General features: G+C 37.9%; 1 protein-coding gene across 11 annotated transcripts in view; it reads left to right on the top strand.

The window, feature by feature from the left end:
- SSBP2 (single stranded DNA binding protein 2) overlaps nt 1–24,601 on the top strand; it is a 277,264-nt gene that overhangs the window by 188,327 nt on the left and 64,336 nt on the right. For 6 of the 11 annotated variants that reach the window (XM_060201115.1, XM_060201114.1, XM_060201116.1 and 3 more), the window contains exon 5: nt 9,302–9,391. The exons of the other annotated variants lie outside the window; for them this stretch is intronic. In XM_060201115.1, the coding sequence (XP_060057098.1) occupies nt 9,302–9,391 (90 nt within the window). The remainder of the gene's footprint in view (nt 1–9,301; nt 9,392–24,601) is intronic. 11 annotated transcript variants of the gene reach the window in all.

The raw sequence follows: 24,601 nt of genomic DNA, 5'->3' as shown, positions 1-24,601 counted from the left end.
AAAAAGAAAGTCACTTTTCATAAAGGATTATAAAAACACGTGCCAATGAACACAGGGTGAAAATGTATAACATGTATGGGTAAACTGAGAAAATAGCAGTTGTAGGGCTTTGTAGATGTTTGAAAGGGCCAAGGCACAAAAATTAGGGAAAAAAATATGAATTGAAATCAAATGGATTGAGATATAACCCCAAACATAGAGTTTTATTAAGTATCCATGGGAGACGATGATCTTTGGTTAGACCACAAATAATTATTTATACTTGCCAAATAGAGAAATCATAGGTATATATAGACTGGACACAGGAAAGCATAATAATAAAAATAAATTATTCTCTTGCCAGTCTCTTATTCATTTTAATCATTCTTCCAGTCTAATTCAATATGTTTTATTGGGTTTTTTTTGTTGCTGTTTTTTACTACCAGAGTCATCACTGGAACCAGGCCTTTACAGTTTTTCCATTCATGGCAGACATGAGAGAGAGAGAGAGAGAGAGAGAAAGATACAGAAGCAGAAGGAGAGGTAGAATGGAATGAATAGACAGAGAGGGGCTCAGCAATGGCACACCTGGTTAAGAGCACACCTAGTGTGAAGCACAAAGTACCCCAGTTTTAGCCTCAGCCTCCGTGTGTGTGTGTGTGTGTGTGTGTGTGTGTGTGTGTGTGTGTGTGTGTGTGTGTGTGTGTAAGGTGTAGGGGTGGGTGGGTATGTCGCCTCACAAGCAATGAAGCAGGTCTGCAGGTGTCTGTCTTTCTCTTTCCCTCTCTATTTCCCTCTCCTCAGTTTCTCTTTGTCCTGTCCAAGAAAACAGAAAAAAAAAAAATGACTGCCTGAGTAGTGGATTCCTAGTGCCAGCACCAGGCCCCAGTGATAATCTAAGGCAGGGGGCGGACAGGGTGAGGGAGGGACAGAGACTTAGAGAGAAGGAGACACACTCCACTCACCAGGTGACTTAGAGAGGAGACACGCCTCCACCACCAGGCCTCCCCTGTGTACTCCTCTGTGGTCATTGTGGGGCTCCAGCCCACCCACATCCTCACTTAGTAAAGTATGCACTCTGCTAGGTAAGCTATCTCTGAAACCCCCCTTTCAACTTCAGATATTTTATCACTATTTTAGTTTCTGTTTTATTACCATCTTAATCTCACTTATACTTATTTTTCCCAATCCAGCAAATATAGATTTTTACATAGTGATTCTCTGATTGTATATTAAGCAACTGGTTTTGTAAACCCTTCAGAAACTGACATTTATTTAATATGTTGAGTCTTGATAAATGTTAAACAACCTTACGCTGAGTAACAAATTGATTTTAAATAATTTTACTAATTTAATTTTAACTGCTAACCTACTATTTCAAAGCCACCTCTTCACACACACCTTGAAGAATGGATTCTGTTTTTTTTTAACTTTAAGAGTCATATTAACAATGGTAACATAATAATTCATTTAGATTTTATTTCAGATTTGTACTTAAGAAGAGAAAATAATAGCATATTTCTCTGTTCTTTAAAGTCAGTAATAGGAAGAGAGGGAGAGAAAATATTTTTAAGTTTATTTATCTAGTAATTTTTGAAAGAAATGTGAAGTGGCACGAGACATCTATAACAAGGAATAAATAAAGCAAAAAAGGGACACAGATTGACTTGTGTCTTCTATGAAGACAGAATAATATATAGAAAATATCCAAGCAAATAATGTGACCATACAGTTAAAGATAAAGATTTAGCAGCATGATCAAATATTTCATGGTGACTCTTTAAATTTCACTTTAATTTAATCTTGGCAGCAAATATTTGTTCCAAAATTAATGTTTGATTTACAATAAGTAGGCAAAATTATTTTAAGAGATTTGGAAAGATATAAAAGAGTGGAAAATAAAGTTGTCACTTTCAGAAACTGGAAATGAAAGTTCTATGAAGCAAGAAGTAAATAATGTAGAGCAGTTAGAAAATACTATTGGGGGGGGTCGGGCGGTGGCGCAGCGGGTTAAGCTGATGTGGCGCAAAGCGCAAGGACCGGCGTAAGGATCCCGGTTCGAGCCCCCGGCTCCCCACCTGCAGGGGAGTCGCTTCACAGGCGGTGAAGCAGGTCTTCAGGTGTCTGTCTTTCTCTCCCACTCTCTGTCTTCCCCTCCTCTCTCCATTTCTCTCTGCCCTATGCCACAACGAACAACATCAACAATGGTAATAATAATAACCACAACGAGTCTACAACAACAAGGGCAACAAAAGGGGGAAAAAATGGCTTCCAGGAGCGGTGGATTCATGGTGCAGGCACCGAGTCCAGCAATAACCCTGGAGGGGGAAAAAAAAGTCCTTTCTGTCCCCGTCTCCTAAATTCTGACTATGAGTGAGATCATCCCATATTCATCCCTCCTTTTTTGACTCATCCCACCCAACACTAATTCTTTGAGCTTCATCCAAGATGAAGCAAACAAAGGGGAATGTTTTCTTCTATATATTTTAGTTTCTGGTCTAATATGCAAGTCTTTGATCTATTTTGACGTGATTTTGGTCCGTGATACTAAGTGGTGGTCTAGTTTCACTATTCTCCGTATGGCTGTTCAGTCTTTCCAGCATCATGTGTTGAAGAGACCTTCTTTTCCCCATTAAATGGTTTGGGCCCTTTGTCAGATATTAGGTGGTTGTATATGTGTGGTCCTCTTGATTCTAAGAATGGACAGTTGGGTCAGTGGATGAGAAGCCACTAGGGTTTGATCACTCTACTATTTGTTCATGATGATCACAGTGTGCCTAATGCTACTCTGACTTTGAGTTCATTTATTTCAGTAAAGGGGGAATTATCTTTTTATTTGTTAATACAGTCTATGAGAAGGGATAGATTTTTAGCTGAAAAAATGTGGCCCTCATAAGAACATCAGAAACATATTTGGAGACTTTACCCCTCTCACAAGGAAAGCTAATATAAGAATAAACAAATAAATAAAACGACACCAAATTAAGGTGTTTTTGTCCACCAAAAGAAACTACCACAGAAATAAAAAGGCAGTGGGGCCAGGCACAGGCGTACCTGGTTAAAGGCACACATTACAGTGTGCAAGGACTGGGTTCAAGCACCTGGTTCCCACACGCAAGGAGGAAAGCTTCACAGGTGGTGAAGTAGGGCTGCAGGTGTCTTCTGTCTCTCTCTCTCTCCCTCTCAATGTCTGTCTGTCTCTATCCAGTAATAAATAAATAATTTAAAAAATAAAAAAACATAAAATTTCAAGTCAAAAGCAAATACTAACATTAAATTAAAAAAAGAAGTTAAAAGGCAGCCAAGCTGGGAGTATGGACCGACCAGTCAACGCCCATGTTCAGCGGGGAAACAATGACAGAAGCCAGACCTTCCACCTTTTGCACCCCACAGTGACCTTGGGTCCATACTCCCAGAGGGATAAAAAATAGGAAAGCTGTCAGGGGCGGGGATGGGATACAGAGTTCTGGTGGCGGGAATTGTGTGGAGTTGTACCCTTCTTATCCTATGCTTTTGTTAATGTCTCCTTTTTTAAATTAAAAAAATTTTTTTAAAAAGGCAGCAAGCAAATTAGAGAAGGTATTGTCACATAACACCTGTGATGGGGGTTGTTAGAGAAACAAATTAAACAAACCAACAACAACATAAAATAGCAAAGGGACTAAAGCGTTTTGCAAAGAAGATATACAGCTGGCTGTGTGAAAATGTGCTGACCATGTTAGAGAAATGGATATTCAAACCACAGTGACACCACTACTGGTAGGGCTGACCTACAAAGAAAAGATTGTAAGTGCTAAGTGCTGGCAAACCTACACGCAAAACGGGACCTTCAGCACATTGCTAGCAGGAATATAAACTGTTGTAGTCCCTGTTGACGACAGCACAGAGAATCCTTAAACAAAAAAAAAATAGAACATCCTCCCTAGCATATAAACCACTTCTAGGCATGTAGCCAAAGGACATGGACACACTTCTCTGGAAGGATCATAGTGCTGCTGTTCACAGTAACCAAATGTAAAATGAGCCTTGATGCCCATCAACAGATGGACTGGGTAAAGAAGTTATGGGATATCTACTCAATGAAATGTTACTGAGCATTAAGAAAGGTGTGTTCAGGGGCGGATGTAGATAGCATAATGGTTACGCAAAGAGTCTCTCATGCCTGAGGCTGCAGTGTCCTGGGTTCAATCCCCCACACCACCATAAACCAGAACTGAGCAGTGCAGTGCTCTGGTGTTTCTCTCTGTGTGCGTCTCTCTCTGCATCTCTCTCAAAAATAAAATACATAAAATATTAAAAAGAAAAGAAGAGGGGGTCTGGCGGTAGCACAAGGACTGGCATAAGGATCCCAGTTCGAGCCATCGGCTCCCCAGCTGCAGGAGAGTCGCTTCACAGGTGGTGAAGCAGGTCTGCAGGTGTCTGTCTTTCTCTCCCCCTCTCTGTCTTCCCCTCCTCTCCCCATTTCTCTCTGTCCTATACAAGAACAATGACATCAATAACAATGGAAATAATAACCACAACAATGGCAAGGAAAAAAAAAACGGTAACAAAAGGGAAAAAATGGCCTCCAGGAGCAGTGTATTCGTGGTGCAGGCACCGGAGCCCCGGCAATAACCTTGGAGGCACAAAAAAAAAAAAAAAAAGAAAGAAAGAAAAGAAAGGTGTATTCAGTGCTGGGTAGTGGTGTATTCAGTAGAGAACATATTACCATATGCCTTAGGACTCAGCTTCCAGCCCTCACTCTACACAAGCAGTATAGTAGTACTACTGGTTACCGGTGTCTCTCTCTCTCTCTCTCTCTCTCTCCCCCCTCTATCTCACCCTCTGTCAGAAAGGAAGTGGATTTTTAGAAAAGGTTATTGGAAGCAGAGGAGTAGGCTTGGAGGCACCAAGTCCCGGCAATAACACTGGCGGCCAGAAGGAAGAAAAAAACATGCCATGATATCGTCCGGGATAAAATGGATGGAACTGAAGATGATTCTGCTGAGTGAAATAAGAAGTGAAAGACAGCTACTAGATAATTTATTTCCTGGGGAACAGAGATAAATAAACCTAACTCGTAAGAAAAAAATAAAAACTTGACTTTTAGTCTTAGTGAAAATCAGGGTGGTTGTAAGAACAAAGGATGGGGGGAGGGGATAAGTGGACAACTCCATCTGCCGTGATGACACAGTAACCTTGGTGTGTACAGGGTGAGTTGTACTCAGACGTGTGAAACTATACAGCTAGGATCTGAAACTTGTCCATCAGAGTTAAACTAATTTTAAAAACTAGGATCCACAAAGTAAAATTGAAATTATCTAGGCCAGTGCTTGTACTGGTTAAACAAACTTATTTTTTGGCATTTTGTTCACTTCACTGGAACCCTTTGGCTAAGGATAAAAATGGTGATCACAACTGAAAGCCTAATCAAGTGTATACTGAAAAGCATCTGGCTATAGGGGGTCAGGCGGTGGCACGCCGGATTAAGTGCACATAGTACAAAGCTCAAGGACCCATGCAAGGATCCCGGTTCGAATTCCCGAGTCACCTCACAAGTGTGAAGCAGACCTGCAAGTTTCTCCCTATCTATCAATTTCTCTCTATCCTATCCAATAATAATTAAAAAAATTAAAAATGTCTCCCAGGCACAGAGGATTCAATTCATAGTATAGGCACTGTGCCCAGCAATGTCCCTGGAGGCAAAAAAAAAAAAAAAAAAGCATCTGGCTATAAAACAGTTTTCAATGCACTATTACTCTTATGTTCAAGGTTTGATTATCAAGAACGAAAAATGTCCACAAAGTTACTGTGTCACTCTTCAAGTTTGGGACCTAACACTGTACCCTAATCCAGCTTTCTAGCCCTATTCTCAGCTCTGACACCATCTCCCCAGACAATATTTTTAGCCCACCTGCATGTTAGCTGTCAAGCTCAGGCAAAAATCACTAAAATCATGGGCCCCCAAAACATACCTAAAATGGAATTTCTAGTTTCTTACCACCCTAAAGTTCTTATTCTCACATGATCGATTCCTACTTTCTGGTTCCTGTTTATTAAACTTTTGTCCTGGCTTGTAACTTACTGCCTTTCAAACACCAAGTTGCACGTAGTAGCTACAATTCCATCCTGAACTCCATGGGCAGATGACCTCACCCGTGTGTCCCAGAACCTCACCGCTCCAGAGCCCTACACTGCTATGGAAAGACAGAGACTTTTGGATCGACCTGCCAACACTCCTGTCCAGCAGAAAAGCTGTTAAAAATACCAGAATTCCTATTTTTTGCACCCCCCAAAAAAATTTTGGCCCAGACTCCCAGAGAGGGAGAAATGTTAGAGGAATGTGATTAGAGGACACTGAAACCCAATTTCATCAGGTCCTAGAGAGAGAAGAGGAAAAAAAGAAACGACATTCAGAAATAGGGATAGGTGTAGCTGTGACATTAAATGGAAGAGGAGGCAGGACCATAGAAAAAAATGGTATGGATCTCTCTCTCTCTATCTCTATCTCTATCTCTATCTCTATATCTATCAACCCATATCTGTGACTGTGGAAAAACTACTGCAGTTTTCGGTGGAGGGAATGGGGATACAGAACTCTGGTGGGGATGGTATGAAATTGTACCCCTGTTATTTTGTAATGATGTAAATCACTAATAAAATTTAAAAAATTATTGTGTCCCTGTGAATATGTAAAATTTCAGAACTTAGTATACCAGAGATTAGGTGGCGACATACTAGTAGAGTGCACATGTTGTCATGTGCCTGGATCTAGGTTCAACCATGATGACCTTGGTTCACGTCCCTGGCCTCCACCTGCAATGAAGCAGTGCTGCAGGTGTGTGCATGTGTGTCTCTCTCTCCCACTTCCTTCTCAGTTTCTCTGTATCTAAAGGGGGAAAAAAAAAGGCTGCCAGGAGAAGAAAGTTTGTGAACCCCAGTGATAAGCCAGGTGAAAGGAATAAAGAATTTAGTGTATCATGAAAAGTAGAAAGGTGACCTCTGCTATGGCGAAGAGGCATATTTAAACCTGTAAGTAGAGAGCGTTTCCTGATTCATTTGCTATGTTGGACTGATGTATTTATTCATGACTGTAATCTATTCCCTGTTCTTTTTGTTGGGGAAGATTCATAGCACTTGACATTCTATCTTCCCTTACTAGAATGTTAACTTCTTAAGAACCAAACTTTTTTCTGTTGTGTTAACTGCCAGGAGCCGGCAGCCATGTACCTGGTAGAGTGCTCAGGTTACTGTGTTAACTGTCGTATTGCATAGTGTAAAAAAAAAAAAAAAATCCTTGGCAACAAATGCAGAGATGGATTTTATTAAATATTTTTGAAGTCATACAGTAAAATATCAGAAGCTATTATAACAGTGTAGCTCACTTAACTCTTCATCACCACTTTTGAATAGTTGCAACACTGTATAAGTACATGCAGAGATTAAAGCTAGCATATTGTATATACAATGTAATAATTCCCCTAGAGAGAAAAATGACAAAAAAGCCAAGGGTGGCTCACCAACTTTTCCTGTTCTAGTTGACTTCAGGTGCAAACCAACATTTTTGCTATTAGGTGGACAAAGCTTTTTTTACATGTACATTGTAGGTAATTCTGATTAAGTTATAGAATCTTTGAACTACATTGAGAAGTAGCAACAGTTATAAAACTGGGTTTTATTTTGTTCTAATTATATTTCTGTGACAATATACATGGTTGTGATTTACAATTCTGTTTCTCTTTTATGTGGCTTTGTGGCAATTAATTAGAATACTGACATCCTTCAATGAATGACACAAATGAAAATGTTTTCATAGACTGAACGTGTATTCTGAATAAGCTGGCCAAGTCTTCTGACATTTCAAACTACTAGAAGTATTCAAATAGTAAAGTTAAAAACCTATGTCTATTTTTTAACAATAACAACACATAAGAGTAATAGACTGTCCAAAGATACAGATCAAATCTTTCCTCCTAGACTGACTGTAATCATATATATTTAAATGATGACAAGGTGAAAAAGAAAAAAGTATGTCTCAATATATAAAGTGATGTAAAATGTTGTTTGGCAAGTGGTAGGTATCCGTATACACTAAATTAAATTGAATGTTTTTTTAAACATGTGATAAGATTAACTTATCTTAAATATTTCTCTTCTGTGCTTTGTCAGATATTTATAATTATGTTATTTATAGTAAGTGACATTTTTGATATCCAAATTTAAATCTAGATTTCCTCAGGAAATACTAAAATCACTGGCCTTTATTATGAATACAGAATAAACGTATCTTTAGTAATTTTATCAGCTTACTACTGGGAAGTGTATACAACAAATAAATGGAAATATATTTCCCATACAAACTTGTAAATGGATGCACTGGTATGTCGGTGAGGGCAATTTAGTGGGCCCACTCCATCCAGGATAAATTCTGAGTTGTTCTCATAGTAGAACTGTTTGATTCCTACTGATCTGTCTTTACTATGTCTCTCTTCTCTTCTTGAGTCTCTTTAGAATTTTAATCTTTCAGATTGAGGAGGGAAATCTATGATGTGATTGTCTGTGCTCTGTGTAAGAATTAAAACTAAAATACTGATTTAATTACAAAAACTCTAAAAGATTTCATGTTCCTTCTAGGGTCTCAAACAGTTTGTGTGAGGAACTTTTAACTAAGTTTAGTGTAAATTTTCACTAAGTTGAGTCTAAGTTTAGACTTTGAGCTTTTTAATATAGCTATTTTCATACTCTGGCACTAATCTCCCTAAATCTAAATCCTCTTCTTCAACCTTCTAGTTACTTTTTTCTTTTCAACACCATAGTTTTGCTACCAATTATATTTTTATTGCCAGTTGTAGTGTAGAAGGTCAGTAATATGGATGTTGTCGCCTACAGAGAGAAAATTAATCACACCTGTTTATGACAGGCGGTCATTTCACCAGGTCTTACAACCACCATTTTCAAGCTTATCACCTGCACAATTACCTGTTGACTGTTGATGTTGCCATTTCAGATCCCGATGCCTTAAAGTAAATCATTTATTTACCGTTGAGGATTTTGCCATATTATTTCTACTTTACAAAAATGTCACTCTAATAGACCATCTTAATAAGGTTTTGCTTAGAAAAGTATTAAAGAGACTTGTTTAACCAAATAACTGGTCATATATACTCAACGAAGTGCTGTGTCCCAAGCTCTGTCTTTAATATCACTTCATCTCTAGAGTGGAGACAATAATGACTGTTCCCGGGCATGAAAAGCTTCTCTTCCTAGAGTCTGTTATCATTAGCCTTTGGTTTTGTGCCTTCTCTGTAATGACACAGGTTTGTTTCTTCTTTATTCTTTGCAGAGTGCTGCAGCAGCTCCCAGTCCAGTGCTAGGAAACATTCCCCCAGGAGATGGCATGCCAGTAGGTCCTGTGCCACCAGGGTTCTTTCAGGTACTCAGAGAAATTCTGACTGGGAATGTTAAGGCTTAGGAACTCCTGTTTGATAGGAAAGGAGACCGGATAGCAAAAGAGCTTATTGGGATAGTGCACTGCTCTGCTCTGTGCGTGAACCCAAGTCTGAGTACAGACCCCACCATTGAAGGAAGCTTTGGTGCTGTGGATTTTCTCTCTCTCATCTCTATCTCTCTCTATCTCTCTCTATCTCTATCTCTATCTCTATCTCTATCTCTATCTCTATCTATCTCTTTGTCTTGCTCTTGCTCTTGCTCTTGCTATCTGAAAAAGTCAGCCCGGAGCAGTGCAGTCCGGAGATGACCCATAAACATTAAAAAAAAAAAAAAAAAAAAAAAGATATGGAAGAGAATAAGTTTATTTTAAAACTTATTTTATTATTTATACTTATTATAAATAATAATTATTACATAAAGCTGTTTAGCTTATTCTTGATGATGCAGAAACTGGTTGACTAGTGTTTAGATTAGATGAGTCCTTCCTGTGTTTTGTTTATTGTCAATTTTTTATTTATGTGCCATTTCACTGTTCAATAAAGAAAGAAAGGCTGTTGAAATACAAAGTACGATGAAGATTTGGTAGGAGAAGAGAATGGAGCTGAGGCTCTAAAATGTGTAGCTTTTCACTAGCCAAACTGCTTATATCTCTGCAGAAGACCCAGAGATTTGGCGTTGACCATACTTTTAGAGTATAACTAAATCATACCCCACTGATAGATCCTTCTGAACTGGACAGAATGTTTTAAGACTCATTATTATAGCCTTTATATTATTTTACATTTTAAATTAACTTTAAAAAGCCCTCCCTGAGGGTGTTGGATGATGTCTCATTTGGCAGAGTGCACGCTTTACAATGTGCAAGGACCCAGGTTCAATCCCCACATGCAAACACCAGCCTAGTGGAAATTTTACAAGTGGTGGACCAGTGCTGTGCTGTCTCTCCTCTCTCTTTCTTTCATTCTTTATCTAAAATGATATAAAAAGAGTTTTTCTGGAGGTAGTGGAATTGTGTAGGCATGAAGCAACAAAGTGCTTCAAAGTGCTCATGACAAAGATAAAGTACTCATGAAAAAGTGCTCCCCAAAGTGCTCATGACAAAGATAAAGGAATATGTATATATATATTTTTAAATTTAGCAACAGTGATACTCATAGTATAGTACATAATGTTTTAATTCTATGGGAACATTTTTACTTTGTTTTCTAGATAAAATCAACATATTCTGAAAGTTTTTTTTTTTTACTACATAATTATTTTGATAGCATACTTTGAGAAAATTAGTAGTTAAAAACTAGATTTGGATGGCGTACAGAAAATTGAGAAATGGTATATTGTTAATGAATTATTTTAGATATCGATTAGCTGATTTTTCTACTTCAGTGTTTTGTAATTCCATGTCCTTGATAATCATTTCCTGTCAACCATACTGTCATTATAGAGTAGATAGATGTACTTATAAATGTGAAAATAGAGAAACAGTATTAAAGTTACTATTCCAAAATACAGTAGTTGAACAAAAAGTCTTAACTAGAACTTAGTTATCAACTCTTAAGGTCATACTATGTGTTCAGCTTCTTTTTATCAATACACAAATAGTCGGTAATATTCAAAGATCTTTTAGAACTCACACTCCGTCTTGGAGAGTCTCATCATCTGTGGACTTGTAGGACCTGTCAGAAGTCTTTAAAAGTGAAATGACTGGAATTCAAACCATCAATTGGATTTAAACTTTATTAGACATCTTTGAAACAGATATATATACAATCTAGAACAAAAAACCATTTGGTGAATGAGAGAAAGAAAAGGCAATTAGTGTACTGAAAGAAAAGTGTTATTAAAAAAAGAAGGGTAGGGAGTCGGGCTGTAGCGCAGCGGGTTAAGCGCAGGTGGCGCAAAGCACAAGGACCAGCATGAGGATCCCGGTTCGAACCCCGGCTCCCCACCTGCAGGGGAGTCGCTTCACAGGCGGTGAAGCAGGTCTGCAGGTGTCTATCTTTCTCTCCTCCTCTCTGTCTTCCCCATCTCTCTCCATTTCTCTCTGTCCTATCCAACAACGACAACAACAATAATAACTACAACAATAAAATAACAAGGGCAACAAAAGAGAATAAATAAATAAAATAAATATTTTTTAAAAAAAAAAAAGAAGGGTAAAAAAAAAAGAAATGTAATGGTTATATTAAATAAAAATGTGCTCTAAAAGCAAATCAAACCACAAAATCTAATCTCGGGAGTCGTATTGTCAGGTAAATACTGTTTAAATAGTACATGAAATCCAAATTGACATCTCAGAGTGAGTAAGACAAAGAGGGAAAAAAATACCAAAAGAACAGAAAATAAATAAAAATAACCTAAATGAAGAGTGGCTGGTGTTGGGCCTCTAGGGAACCATCTGAAAATTATGTCTGATTAATAAAGAATTCGGGCTTGGTTGTAAGGGCAGTCCTAAGGTATTGAAGTAATTTGTTCCAAAGGTATGAGTGAAATAATTGAAGAATAATATCTCAGTCTGTAGCTCTCATTTGGGCAGGTGGAGGTATTATGTCCTGATCTAGGCACCACAAAATGAGGAGTGGGTTTGGAATGGGACAGACAGGTCTGCTGTAAGACCTCCTATTACATATACCCTCTTAGGCTGGTAGAACCCTTAAGCATTGATGCAGCATGAAATTAAGATTACAGGATCATCATATTAAGGGCACTTGATTTAGTAGGGGTAGATATTGTCCAGGAGAAAGTGTGGAATGTGAAGACAAAAGGGAATGTATATATTACAACTCTAAAAATGCTAACACCTAATACCCAAGGTCAGTTACAATCCTGGTTGATAAATAAGAGCAGGCAATGGAAACTTTAAAGAGATTGAACGCAGAGATATCTGCCAACTGACTGGCTACTACATTAATTCAAGGAATAGATTGTCTGGATCTATTCAAGAACAATGACAGTAGGATTAGAAATGAAGCAGTCCAGTGGTCCGGGAGATGGTGCAGTGGATAAAGCATTGGATTCTCAACCATGAGGTCCCGAGTTCAATCCCCAGCAGTATACATATACCAGAGAGATGTCTGGTTCTTTCTCTCTCTCCTCCTGTCTTTCTCATCAATAAATAAATAAATTCTTAAAAAAAGAAGGAGAAGAAATGCAGCAGTCCACAATTCTGCTTGATAAGTCAAATCATTTCTACATAGACGAGAAAGAGTTTGAAGAGTCAAGGATGATTGTGAAATTCCTCCTAGAACTTCTAAGTTATTTTAATGCCCTTATCTGAGTTTTGTCTTTTTTTTTTTTAAAGGCATATAAAAAGTGTTAGGTATATTTGAGTTTGATACAGAAGCCATTCCTCATTTTCCAAGGAAACTCTTCAGACAACCCCAAATATTACTTCTCCACTATTAAACAGGTTTTTAATATGTCCAGTCTCCCTGGAAATGCTTATCTTGAAATACTTTAACACTTTGGTAATTTGAGGTTTGTTCAGTTATTTATTTAGTTATTTATCTATTTATTTTTACCAGAGCACTAATCAGCTCTGGCTTATGGTGGTTCAGGGAATTGAACCTGGGACTTCAGAGCCTCAAGCATGACAGTCTCTTTTCATAATCATTATGCTTTCTACCCCAGCCCTGTTCATGCTTGTTTTTTTTTTTTTTTTTTAAGAAATAGACTTGAAAGCATCTTTGTTACATATAGGATCAGACTACTCAAGTGCTTCTTAAATAACAAAATGGGTTTCCTGCAGTGACTGATCAATATTTTGGTAGGGTTCTAGCTATCTTACTTATTGTTTATACATATATATTTAATTTTTTATATTTATTTTCACTTTTGTTGCCCTTGTTGTTTTTCATTGTTGTTGTAGTTATTATTGTCGACATCGTCGTTGTTAGGACAGAGAGAAATCGAGAGAGGAGGAGAGTCATAGAGGGGGAGAGAAAGACAGACACCTGTAGACCTGCTTCACTGCCTGTGAAGCGACTCCCCTGCAGGTGGGGAGCCGGGGGCTGGAACCAGGATCCTTAAGCCAGTCCTTGTGCTTTGTGCCATGTGCACTTAACCCGCTGTGCCACCGCCCAACTCCCCTTACTTATTGTTAATAAAGAGTTTCTGGAAGAAGAAAAAAAGTAGCCAACTTTATAAATAAAAGTAGCAGCAAGCAACCATACTTATAAAGTCCAAACTCTAGTTTTTAACTCAGTTCCAAAGTGATACTGACCTCTAAGAACTGCGTAGATCTGAAGAAGCTCTGATAGGATGTGATTTCAGAGTGCATAAACTCTGATGTTCAAGGTCAGACCCTGTCCTGGTTATTAATTCAGTATAATGAAGAAAAGATTCGAAACAATGGAAAAAGAGTTGGCTAAGGGTTCTTTCTAGTTGGAGAGTCTAAGAAACCTCAACCGATGGGAGGTGAGACTCAATTCTCCGCAAAGCTAGAGGCTTAATACTAGAAAATCCTGGGCTCATAACTGACTCAGAATGATCACAGCAGTATTCTCTCCGTCTCACCTTGCAGATACTAAGTGCTAGAGCGTAGTTACTTCCCGTTACCTTGAGGTAGAGTTTGAGAAGAGTTTTGAATCTCAGTCTCTAGTTAGGAAATGCAAAACTTACTTGGCTACCATATGGAGAATCAGACCAGGTAAGGATTGAGCCTCTCAGTATGTTAATGAATAAATAATAGTAAGGAAGCATCATTGTTATTAACACATAGAACACAGCTGAGGTATTTACGAACTCTACTCATCGTAAGATCACACTGTAAAAAAATTTTTTGTAATTTAAAAAAAATATTCCCTTTTGTTGCCCTTATTGTTTTATTGTCATAGTTATTATTGTTGTTATTGATGTTGTCATTGTTGGATAGGACAGAAAGAAATGGAGAGAGGAGGGGAAGACAGAGAGGGGGAGAGAAAGAGAGACACCTGCAGACCTGCTTCACCGCCTGTGAAGCAACTCCCCTGCAGGTGGGGAGCCGGGGGCTGGAACCGGGATCCTTATGCTGGTCCTTGTGCATTGTGCCATCTGCGCTTAACCCGTTGCCTGGCTCCCACACTGTAAAAATTACATTGAGATGGTTCTCCTAAAAAGACAAACTTTCTGGACTGGCCAAGTAGTTCACTTGGGCACTGTGCCTGCTTCATCAAGTGCACGACCCAGAGTCAGCCTCCCCAAACCCCCAAACCAAAAAAAACAATCATCCTGCAGTTGTGAAACCTCAGTGACAACAACAACAAAATTGACACAAAGTTGTTGTTTTTAAAATTTCTTTATTGGGGGATTAATGGTTTACAATCAGCAATAAAATACAATAGTTCATAAATGTATAACATTTCTCATTTTTCCATATAACAATACAACCCCCGCTAGGTCCTCCTTTGCCATCATGTTCGAGGACTCAAACTCTCCTCCCATACCAGAATCTTGTACTTTGGTGCAATACACCAACTCCAGAGTGAGGTCATCCCATCTTCATCCTTTTGCTTATGAGATATCTCACTTTGCATGATTTCTTCAAGCTCCATCCCAACTGGGGTAAAGAAGGTGAATTCACCATTTTAAATAACTGAGTAGTATTCCGTTGGACACAGACTTGTACTTATTTCTGTTTATATTCCAAGCCATGCCCTCTTTTCTTTCCATTGTAAGTATAGCCTTAGATATATCACCAAGTAAGATGATCATAAACCCTAAATTTATGAATGCAGAACTGAATTTCAATAATTGCAAGTGACTTGAATTCTCTTTTTAAAAGTATTTTTAATTTTTATCTATTTTCTCTTTTGTTGCCCTTGTCGTTATTGACACACCTGCAGCTTTGCTTCACCTGAAGCTGTCCCTGCAGATGGGGACTGGTCGCTGGCACGGGGGAAAAGTGTGCTCGATTGGGTGTGGCACTAGGCACTTAAGGAAATGAAATGTTTTACAAGTCTTGTCTCAGGGTTATGGTTTCACACCTCTTCAAAATATGTTAGCATCCCTCACCTGTCATCAAAGTTCTTCTCTCTCCCATCCCCTACCACTTACTGACATCAAATCTGCTGGCATAGGCCAGGGAAAACCATATAAATTCCTAAGTGGCCTGTCATGGTGTGGAGGACTTGAGAGCAGTTTGCTTAGCTTGGAAAGTCTTGTGACTGGGACCAGAGGGGATACTGTAATGTAGCCACTGATTAAACTAGGGTTGGGAAGTTTCAGTGAAGGAATATGTTATACTGTGTGCTTGATATATGAACACACAGTGGGCACTCAGAACTGAGTCTGTACTCAACTCTCCTGTCCCTCCCCGTGTTTCAGTGTTTGCTGAGGAAGTTGAATTATGCATTAAAGTATCAATCTGTTATTTATTCATTCTTGTAATATTCTTATAAAGAGACAGCAAAGTTTTATTCCTGCAATTGTAGAGAAATAGGCAGCTTTATTTCTTAAACCAAATTATATATATATATATGTATATATATTCAGTTCTGTATAATAAAGTTTAATAAAATGGTTACTTGTGTTTTTAAATATTTTATTTGTATTAACTTTTCCTTTTAAGGGTAGATACAGAGAGAGAGAGAAAGAGACACCAGCTCACTGCTTAGCTCTGGCTTGTGGTGGTGCTGGGGATTGACATTTGTGTGACTTTTTTTTTTAATTAGACTGTTCTGTTACCTGATGAAGTTACTTCCTGAAACATCATGAAATTATATAACAAGAAAACATAAATTCACTCTACTTACTCTCCATAAAAAGAATTTTACTACAGTAAAAAAAAAAAAAAAGAAAAATAATAGGGAGGCTGAAAGTACACCCTTCTTTCCTCTTTGTAGTCTTTACCACAACTAAACTTTTAGGAAGAAGTCTACATTTTGTTTTTCCTCACATATGAACTTATCCATAAATTCAGAAACTAATACAGTATTTTAACCCATGTTAATGTATCTGTTTGTAACATGTGAGGTCTGCCTGTCCATTTCTAAAATTGAATGGTATGTAACCCTTTAGTTTTAACAGGTAATACATTTTGTTTCATTTTAAATGTTGGTATATCTACTATAATCTAGTCATTGGATGTTTTCAGTTAATCTAACTGAAGCTGTTGAAAACTAGTAATGTTCTTTTATTGCTATGGAATGGTAAGATGTAGGCTCTGACTGCATAAGATCATTAAGTCCTTGTTGTAGATAAAGTAGGCCAAGCAAATTTAGTTTCAGACTAAGGTGGGCATTCATGTTTTCCATCTGAAATGATATGAGAGCAGTTAGTTTACTCAGTCCCATCTTGTTTACAGGCTTAATCTTAGCAATGGTGAAGCTGCTTTGCCACCTAGTGGTGGTTTGAGTATGTCTCTGCCTATGCGGGGCATGTTACCTGAAGGTTTTTCACAAGGCAGCACCAGTAGTAAGCTGACCTAATGCTTTAACACAGTAAGAAAAAAAAAAAAGAAAGGAATCTCTCGTTTTCTCCATGGGATTGATATTGACCAGAACAGCCTCAATATAAATGTCATAACACAATTAAGCCAAAAAAAAAAAAAAAAAAAGATCAGGGTAAGCCAAATTTCTTTGACATTTAAAAAGAAAAATAATTTTAAAAACAGTGTTTCTACACTAGGGAGTAAAGGTGGGGAAGATTGCTTATTTACCAAAGTTGAAAAAGTGAGAGTTCAGTTCAGTTTTCTTAAAATGAAATTTTGCATCTTTAAAGAGCAGAGATCCTAAATGTCAACAATCAAACATGCCTTTCTTTAAGATAAAAGCAGCCTGAACAAAATCAAGGTGACTTTCAGCTGTGGGCTTTTGCTACTGCTTTCCTGCCGTTGTGGTAATAGTCTTCTGGCCTCAAGTATTTGGACAAATTAAAATTGCTCAGCTTGACTAACTAAATAAGCATTTTCAAAAAGATATATTGCAGATTCAACAACTAAAGACCCTACTGTGGTAACTCCCAAAGATGGGGGTGTCCATCGTTCAGATTCCTGGGTTCTCCAGCTAGACAGGGACAAAATAAGTTTCCTGTGAGAAGTGCCACTTTGTTGTTAATTTTCAAAATGAGTATTTAGAAAATAGATAACTTATCCAGCCCAGGCTATATTGTTTTTCTTTCTTTCTTTCCTTTGTTTTCCCCCCTCCTGGGTGCCTGCACTGTAAAGCCACTGCTCCTGGCAGCCATTCTTTTATTTATTTATTTATTTGATAAGATAGAGAGAAATTGAGAGAGATGGGGAAGATAGAGAGGGAGAAAGATAGACACCTACAGACCGGCTTCACTTCTTGTGAAGGGACACCCCAGCAGGTGGGGAGCCGGGGGCTCGAACCCAGATCCTTCTGCGGGTTCCTGTTTTTCTTTATATACTTTCATGTGTCTTCTAGAAACTAAAGGTGTCAAATTAACTTAGTATGATACAATACCCTATTTCAAAATTCCAATCTGTGATAGAGCTTATCTATTTATTCTGTGATATGAAGGTAGGTTTTTCTTTTAAAAATATTTCATTATAAATTCTTCCCAGAATTCTGTAGTTTTATTATGGACCGTTGGGGGGGTTTAAAACAGCAATTTGTAATGCAGTCTTAATTTTTTTTTTATTAAGAAACAAAAATGGTCATTATTCTTTGGGGAATTAAAACTAAGAATCAAGTTATTAAATGTATATAAGTGGGAGGTGGGCAGTAGCGCCGCGGGTTAAGCACACGTAGTGCGAAGCAGAAGGACCAGTGTAAGGATCCCGGTTCGAGCCCTCAGCTCCCCACCTGCAGGGGAGTCAGTCACTTCACAGGAGGTGAAGCAGGTCTGCAGGTGTCTATCTTTCTCTCCCCCTTTCTGTCTTCTCCTCCTCTCTCCCTTTCTCTCTGTCCTAACAACAACGACATCAATAATAACTACAACAACCATAAAAAACAAGGGCAACAAAAAAGGGAAAATAAATAAATATAAAAAAATAAAATAAAATGAAAATAGTTTATTGCTGGCTGGTATTCAGGAATAATTGTTTATATTTTATATCCAGAGTCAACAGATTATTCTCCTAAAATCCAGATAGTAAATATTTGAGACTCTTAAGATCTCAACTACTCACCTTTGATTTTTTTTTATTATCTTTATTTATTTATTGGATAGAGACAGTCAGAAATTGAGAAGGAAGCGGGGGGAGATAGAGAGGAAGAGATACAGAGAGACGCCTGCAGCCCTGCTTCACCACTTGCGAAGCTTTCCCCCTGCAGGTGGAGACCAGGGACTCAGACCTGGGTCCTTGTGCATTGTAACATGTGCACTTAGCCAGTTGTGCCACCCCCCCTCAACTACTCAACTTTGTTATACATAAAACCAGCCTTAAATACTCTATAAACTAATAAGCATGACTGTTCCAGAGAAACATTTACAAAAACAAATGGTGGGCCAGATTTAACCCACCAGCCATTCTTTACCCACTACTTTTCTCAATGGCATGGCCAACAATAAATCCAAAGGGCTAAGAGTGGGGAGAGGAGGGGATTTGGGCAGAAATGTGAACTACTCCTCCCTGCAGACTTTGATGTTGCTGTCATTTACAGCACTTTTTTTTTTATCGTTGTTGTGGTTATTATTATTGTTATTATTGATGTAATTGTTGTTGGATAGGACAGAGAGAAATGTAGAGAGGAGGGGAAGACAGAGAGGGGGAGAGGAAGATAGACACCTGCAGACTTGCTTCACCATCTGTGAAGCGACTCCCCTGCAGGTGGGGAGCCGGGGTTGGAATCAGGAACCTTTCGCAGGTCCTTGTGCTTCATACTTAGTGCGCTTAACCCGCTGCGCTACCACCTGGACCCCCCCCATTTACAGTATTTTTTATCGCAGAGATCTTACAGACTAAAATTTGAAAACCACTATGTAAAATTGCTGATGGACACAGCAACACTTACTGCTTCTACAATAACAATAGTTACTGCAGTGAATAAGTTAAGTGGAAGCCCTTGCCTGCACTGAACTTAAGAGTCTACCCTAGGAAATAGTCTGTAAACAAGATGAGTACTTAAAAATATGACATCGTAGATAAAAGTAAGAGCTAGATGGGGGAGAAAATAATGGAAAAAGAAATAGTGGTCTAGACTGAGGGGCAAACAAAAATAAAGTCCCTAAGTTCAGAGCATGGGCCGTTCTACTCCATGGATCTCACTTGTAGCTGAAGTGGAGGGCCATCTGTAGTCATGGAAAGATGCATCTAGTAGGACTCTAGTTCACTGTAGGGACTTGGGGTCTCATTGAGTGGAGGGTTCTAATAAAATTCATCTGGCTACTATGTAGTCCTTTTTAAAAAATATTTTATTATTTATTATTGGATAGAGACAGAGAAATTAAAAGGAGAGGGAGAGATAAGAGAGGGAGAGAGACAGAGAGACACCTGCAGTTCTACTTCACCGCTCGTAAAGCTTTGCCCCTGCAGGTGGGGACCAGGGGCTTGAACCTGAGTCCTTGCACACTGTAATGTGTGTACTTAACCAGGTGCATCGTCGCTGCCACCACCCCCCCCCCCCCGCTATGTAGTCTTTGTGAGGGATGAGTGAAAAACAGGAAGATCAGAATGAACCTCATCACAAAACTTTGACAGCTTATTTTGACTTAGCTTAATGAAGTAGCATTGGTGAGAAGTCATTGGATTCTAGATATATTTTGAATCTAGAGACAGTTTTTAATAATGAATTATATGTGTTACAAAAGAAAAATGGAAACCAAGAGCTGAGTGCAAGACTCTTTTGGCCTAATCAACTGGAAGAATATAGAGCTGGCATTTGCCAATGTGGGTAAAACTTCCAGAGGAGGAATAAGAAAAAAAAAAATATTTGGGACCTAATTTTGGAGCTCATGAAGGTGAAGATAGCTATTCGATATCCAAAAGGTGTTTAGCAGAAGATACAACATCAGAGTCAGGAGTTTGGGGTAGAAATAAAATTTTAGGAGTTAGTAGCATTTGGATGCTATTTAAAGATGAAAGACAGAGGTAAAACCAAGCAGCTTTATAGTGGTCACAGGGTATCCAGATGTGAAATCATCAAAGAGATGAGAAGAATAAACAAAAGGTGAGGCAGGAGAGAGAGAGAGAGAGAGGGAGAGCGAGAGGGGAGGGAAGGAAGAAGGAAAAAAAAAGAAATCAAGAAAGATGGAAAAATAAAAAAAGGTGCTATGATATTCTGGAATCCAAATGAAGATGGTCTGCCAAATACTGTCGCGAGTTCAAATTTCCTGAGGCTGATAAATGCCTAGTGAACTAGTGAGGCCGTTCACCTTCATTAAGGCCAGTTTCGACATGATGATGGAGCGAAATCCTCGTAAAACAGGACTCGGAATTAGCTGGGTATGGAAAAATAAAGGGCAATGAGTATATCCAGCTCTTTCAAAGAGTTTTGCTCTGAAGGGACTGTGAGAAATGAGGCAGTCGCGGGAAGAGGAATGGGGGAAAAGTCAAAGAAATGCTGCTGGCTATAAAGTGTTGGCTATTGTGAAGTGCTCATCCCTACGGAGAAGCAAAGAAAACGCCTCTGCTGGTACTTGTGGAAAGAGAATTTAGGCTATTGACTGGTATCCATTCTGCCTAGCAATCTGCTGTCATCTTGAGTGTAAGCTATAATTCCCAGAATAAAGTCGCCAAGATACACACATTTGTACACAGGAGGCTGCTTATTAAGAAAGAGTAAAAAAACTTAGTGTCTACAATTGCAGAGCCTATCTGGCTCCTGTCATTTTTATAGTCTATAAATAATCTGATCTCTGACACTACTTTTGACATCAGTAAATATTTACCGCTTAAATTTATCTTACGAATTTAATTGTGCACATGTATCTACGTAAGATAAACGTTTTAAAGTGGATCAGAGTTGGAGATAGAGAAAAATATCAATCTGTGAAATCTGAATTCTCTCGCCTTGCTTATTATTATACACTCATCAAATTAGCAAGGTATGGTTTCAAAAGAGAAATTTTGGTTATTGCATTACTAATAGCTATAAAATTGATTTTATAAAATTGAAAGGCAATTTTATATAGCTTAGACATGAGTTGAGTGGCATCTTGACCAGTGTCTTTAATTAAATAACAAAATGAATATTAGGGTATCATTTTACTACTAATGATGGTAAAAACAAAACAAAACATAATATGTCTTTTGAATCAGAAGACCAAGCCATGGACAATTTTCTTTAGCTGATGTTATTGTTGCATGCAAAGCTGAAAGAATTTCTACGTAATCACTAGAAACTTCCCTGGCACTACCAGAAAGATATGAGCAAAGTACCAGGGTTTTTTTTTTTTTTTTTCAGTGACTTGGTTTTTGCAGTAACTGTTTTTTTTTTTTGTGTGTGTGTGTGTGTACTAACTTGGTTTCCGTATTCTCATCGGAAACAAGTTTATCTAGAAGTATAAACTACAAGGAAAGTCTATACCCATGTGTTAACAGTTATCTTGTAAATCATTCTCTCCTCCAACTAAATGATTTATAAAAAACAAAACAACAACAAATGAAAATAGATATGGAAGAGGGAGAAAAGGATAATATGTTTGCTTCTTTAATGAAAACTTAAGAGTGGGTCTCAGAACTTGTTTTCACTTTTGTTTTTTATTGAGTCAGCCTGAAATTTAGTCTTAAACTGTAAGTCTCATATGTTTGTCTTCATATTCAGTGTTACTTTGATACACTAACATAGGTTACACTGCTTTTATGGTTTCAGTCATCTAGTAAGAGATAGCAAACAACAAAATTCAGCCTATGTTGGAATCAAACTAGTCGTTTGTCCATAGACACTTGCGTGTACATGTGTGACGTTTGTCTTTTTGTGTATGTGTGTGTGAATATAAATTGGTCTGAAACTAGTAAAAGTTTTCATAAAATGCCATTCATTTGCAATCTTGAAACCCATGAACTCAGATCTAGACCCAGTGCATGGCAATGAAGTCTTAAGAAATAACCTCATCTTCTTGAAATGGTATATGATCTGTAAGTGAGCAATGTTGAGGACTAGACTAAGTCCATCTGAAAAGAATCAGTGTGCTTACAGCTCTGTACCGAATTGACTTTGCCTTGCCAAAAGAACATCTAGAGAACTACTTTGATTAAATCTTTACAGTTAAACAGTTATTTTAAATGAGGTATTTTAATTAAGTGCTGATTGGTCAAATACATGGAATATATAGAATATATCAGATATATGGGTGATAAAGCACATATTTATGCTTATTCACTTAACATGCCAACACAAAGTATGTTATCTTGTGAGCTGAATTAGTTTGATATTAGTTGGAATGAGAATGTGTTGATCAAGAGGGTCATATCCAATGGGATATCAATAATGCCTAATAGATATCTTTAAAAGAAAGGAAAGAAGGAAGGACAGAAGGAAGGAAGGAAAAGAAGTGGAGCCAGGTGGTGTCACACCTGGTTGAGTGCAGATGTTACAATACACAGAGACCCACCCGGGTTTTAGTCCCTGGTCCCCAGCTGCAGGGGCAAAGCTTTGTGAGTGGTGAAGCAGGGCTGCAGGTGTCTCTCTGTCTCCCTCTCCCCTCTCGGTTTCTGGCTGTCTCTATTTAATAATAAATGGAGGTAATTTTTAAAAAAAACATTGACAAAGAGAAATCTCTTTTATAAAAGAAATTAAATCAATGAAGATGAATTATAAAGTGACTTAAATGAAATTCATTTGATGTAGAATTTATGTATAGATCCAGAATGTAGAATTTTTTTTTCTACAGCTCCTAAAACATCTTGTGGAATACTCAAAAAAAAAATTTTTTTTTAAAGTGAATAATCTTACTAAATAAAAGGTGGCTGAAGACCAGATAGGAGTGTAGAGGTAGAGCTGGGCCCAGACTTCCTTGCTTGAGTGCAGAGGCAGTCCTAGCACCATCAGCACCAGGGTTGAACAAGGTCCTGGTCTTTTCTCTCTCTCTCTTGAAAAAGAAATCAAATCTAAAAAAAAAAAATGTTTTTTTAAAATATGGTTGAATTGAAATGCAAAAGTTATAACAGTCCATTTTTCAAAATCATACTACCTTATACTGTCAAAATATTAGCATATTTAAGAAAAGAATATTTCCAGTGAAATACCAACCAACAAATAGAGCATAGACATCTATAGAGAGACTTGGAAAGATAGCTCAATGGGCAGAGTCTGTGAGCCAGGTGGAGCCCCAGCTGGGGGTGCAATAAAGAGCTGGGAGAAGCACCGATGCTGTATTGTGTCTCTTTCTCTGTCTATCTGAATGAAAACATACCCTGAAGCAGTGACAACATACATGTGTAAAACCCCAGATTAAAGGGGAAAACATCTATACAGGAAAATTCAGTTAACTAAAAAAAAAAATTTAAAACCAGGACAGTGGATAAAAGGTAGTGTTTAGTTGTTTTGCTTTAAGAATTCTTGGTTCACCTGTCATCTTTTTTTTTTTTTAACCGAAGTTTGGCTACTAAATATTCCTACCCTGGAAAATTGCCCAACAATCATTATGTGCAGCCCTTCCACCATAAGCAGTAGGAATGCTTTATCTAACAGTTACCTCAACTCTAGATTCTCTTGGTTGACTATTGATACTCATAATTCATTATCTCAGTTATTTCCAACACCTATTAGATCTTCTAGAAGATATAATTCATACTAGTTAAACAGAATTTCCCACCCTGTACTTAGAAGCATTTTGTTTCTCATTAAACATCCCATGCTATAGCTTCCTCTTAAGTATTCACACATACATGTACATGCACGCACACACACATTTACATTGCTGTTAGGCCCATGTGCCTACTCTGCCCCTACCCTCTCAACTTCTGGCTGTGATTAATAAAAATAAGAGTGAGAGAGAATTTAGGATTCAGTCTGAATGTTGAGACCTTCTATAGTTACAGCACCAATTTGATATTTTCATCATAACAATATTTATATGTTAGGAGACATTTTCATGTATGTTTAGAAGATTTTATCTATTTTTCATGACTTATAAAGATACATATTATAATTTATCAGTATTTTTTTTTAGCCAAAAAAGCAAGTTTGAACTTTTGGGAAGAGAGCATTTAAGAAGAATCACATTAGCTAGGAGAGAATTTTTCTGTAGGTACCTGTAGGCTCCTAGCTACTATATAAACTGCTTCTCCCTCCTGAGATCTTACAGTTAGAGAAGAGAGTACCAATCTAATTAAAATTCACAAAGCCATCAACAAGAAAATTCAAGTAGT

Source organism: Erinaceus europaeus, chromosome 11 (genome assembly GCF_950295315.1).
Source record: "Erinaceus europaeus chromosome 11, mEriEur2.1, whole genome shotgun sequence".
NCBI lineage: Eukaryota > Metazoa > Chordata > Mammalia > Eulipotyphla > Erinaceidae > Erinaceus > Erinaceus europaeus.
This window is presented reverse-complemented; position numbering and strand designations above follow the sequence as displayed.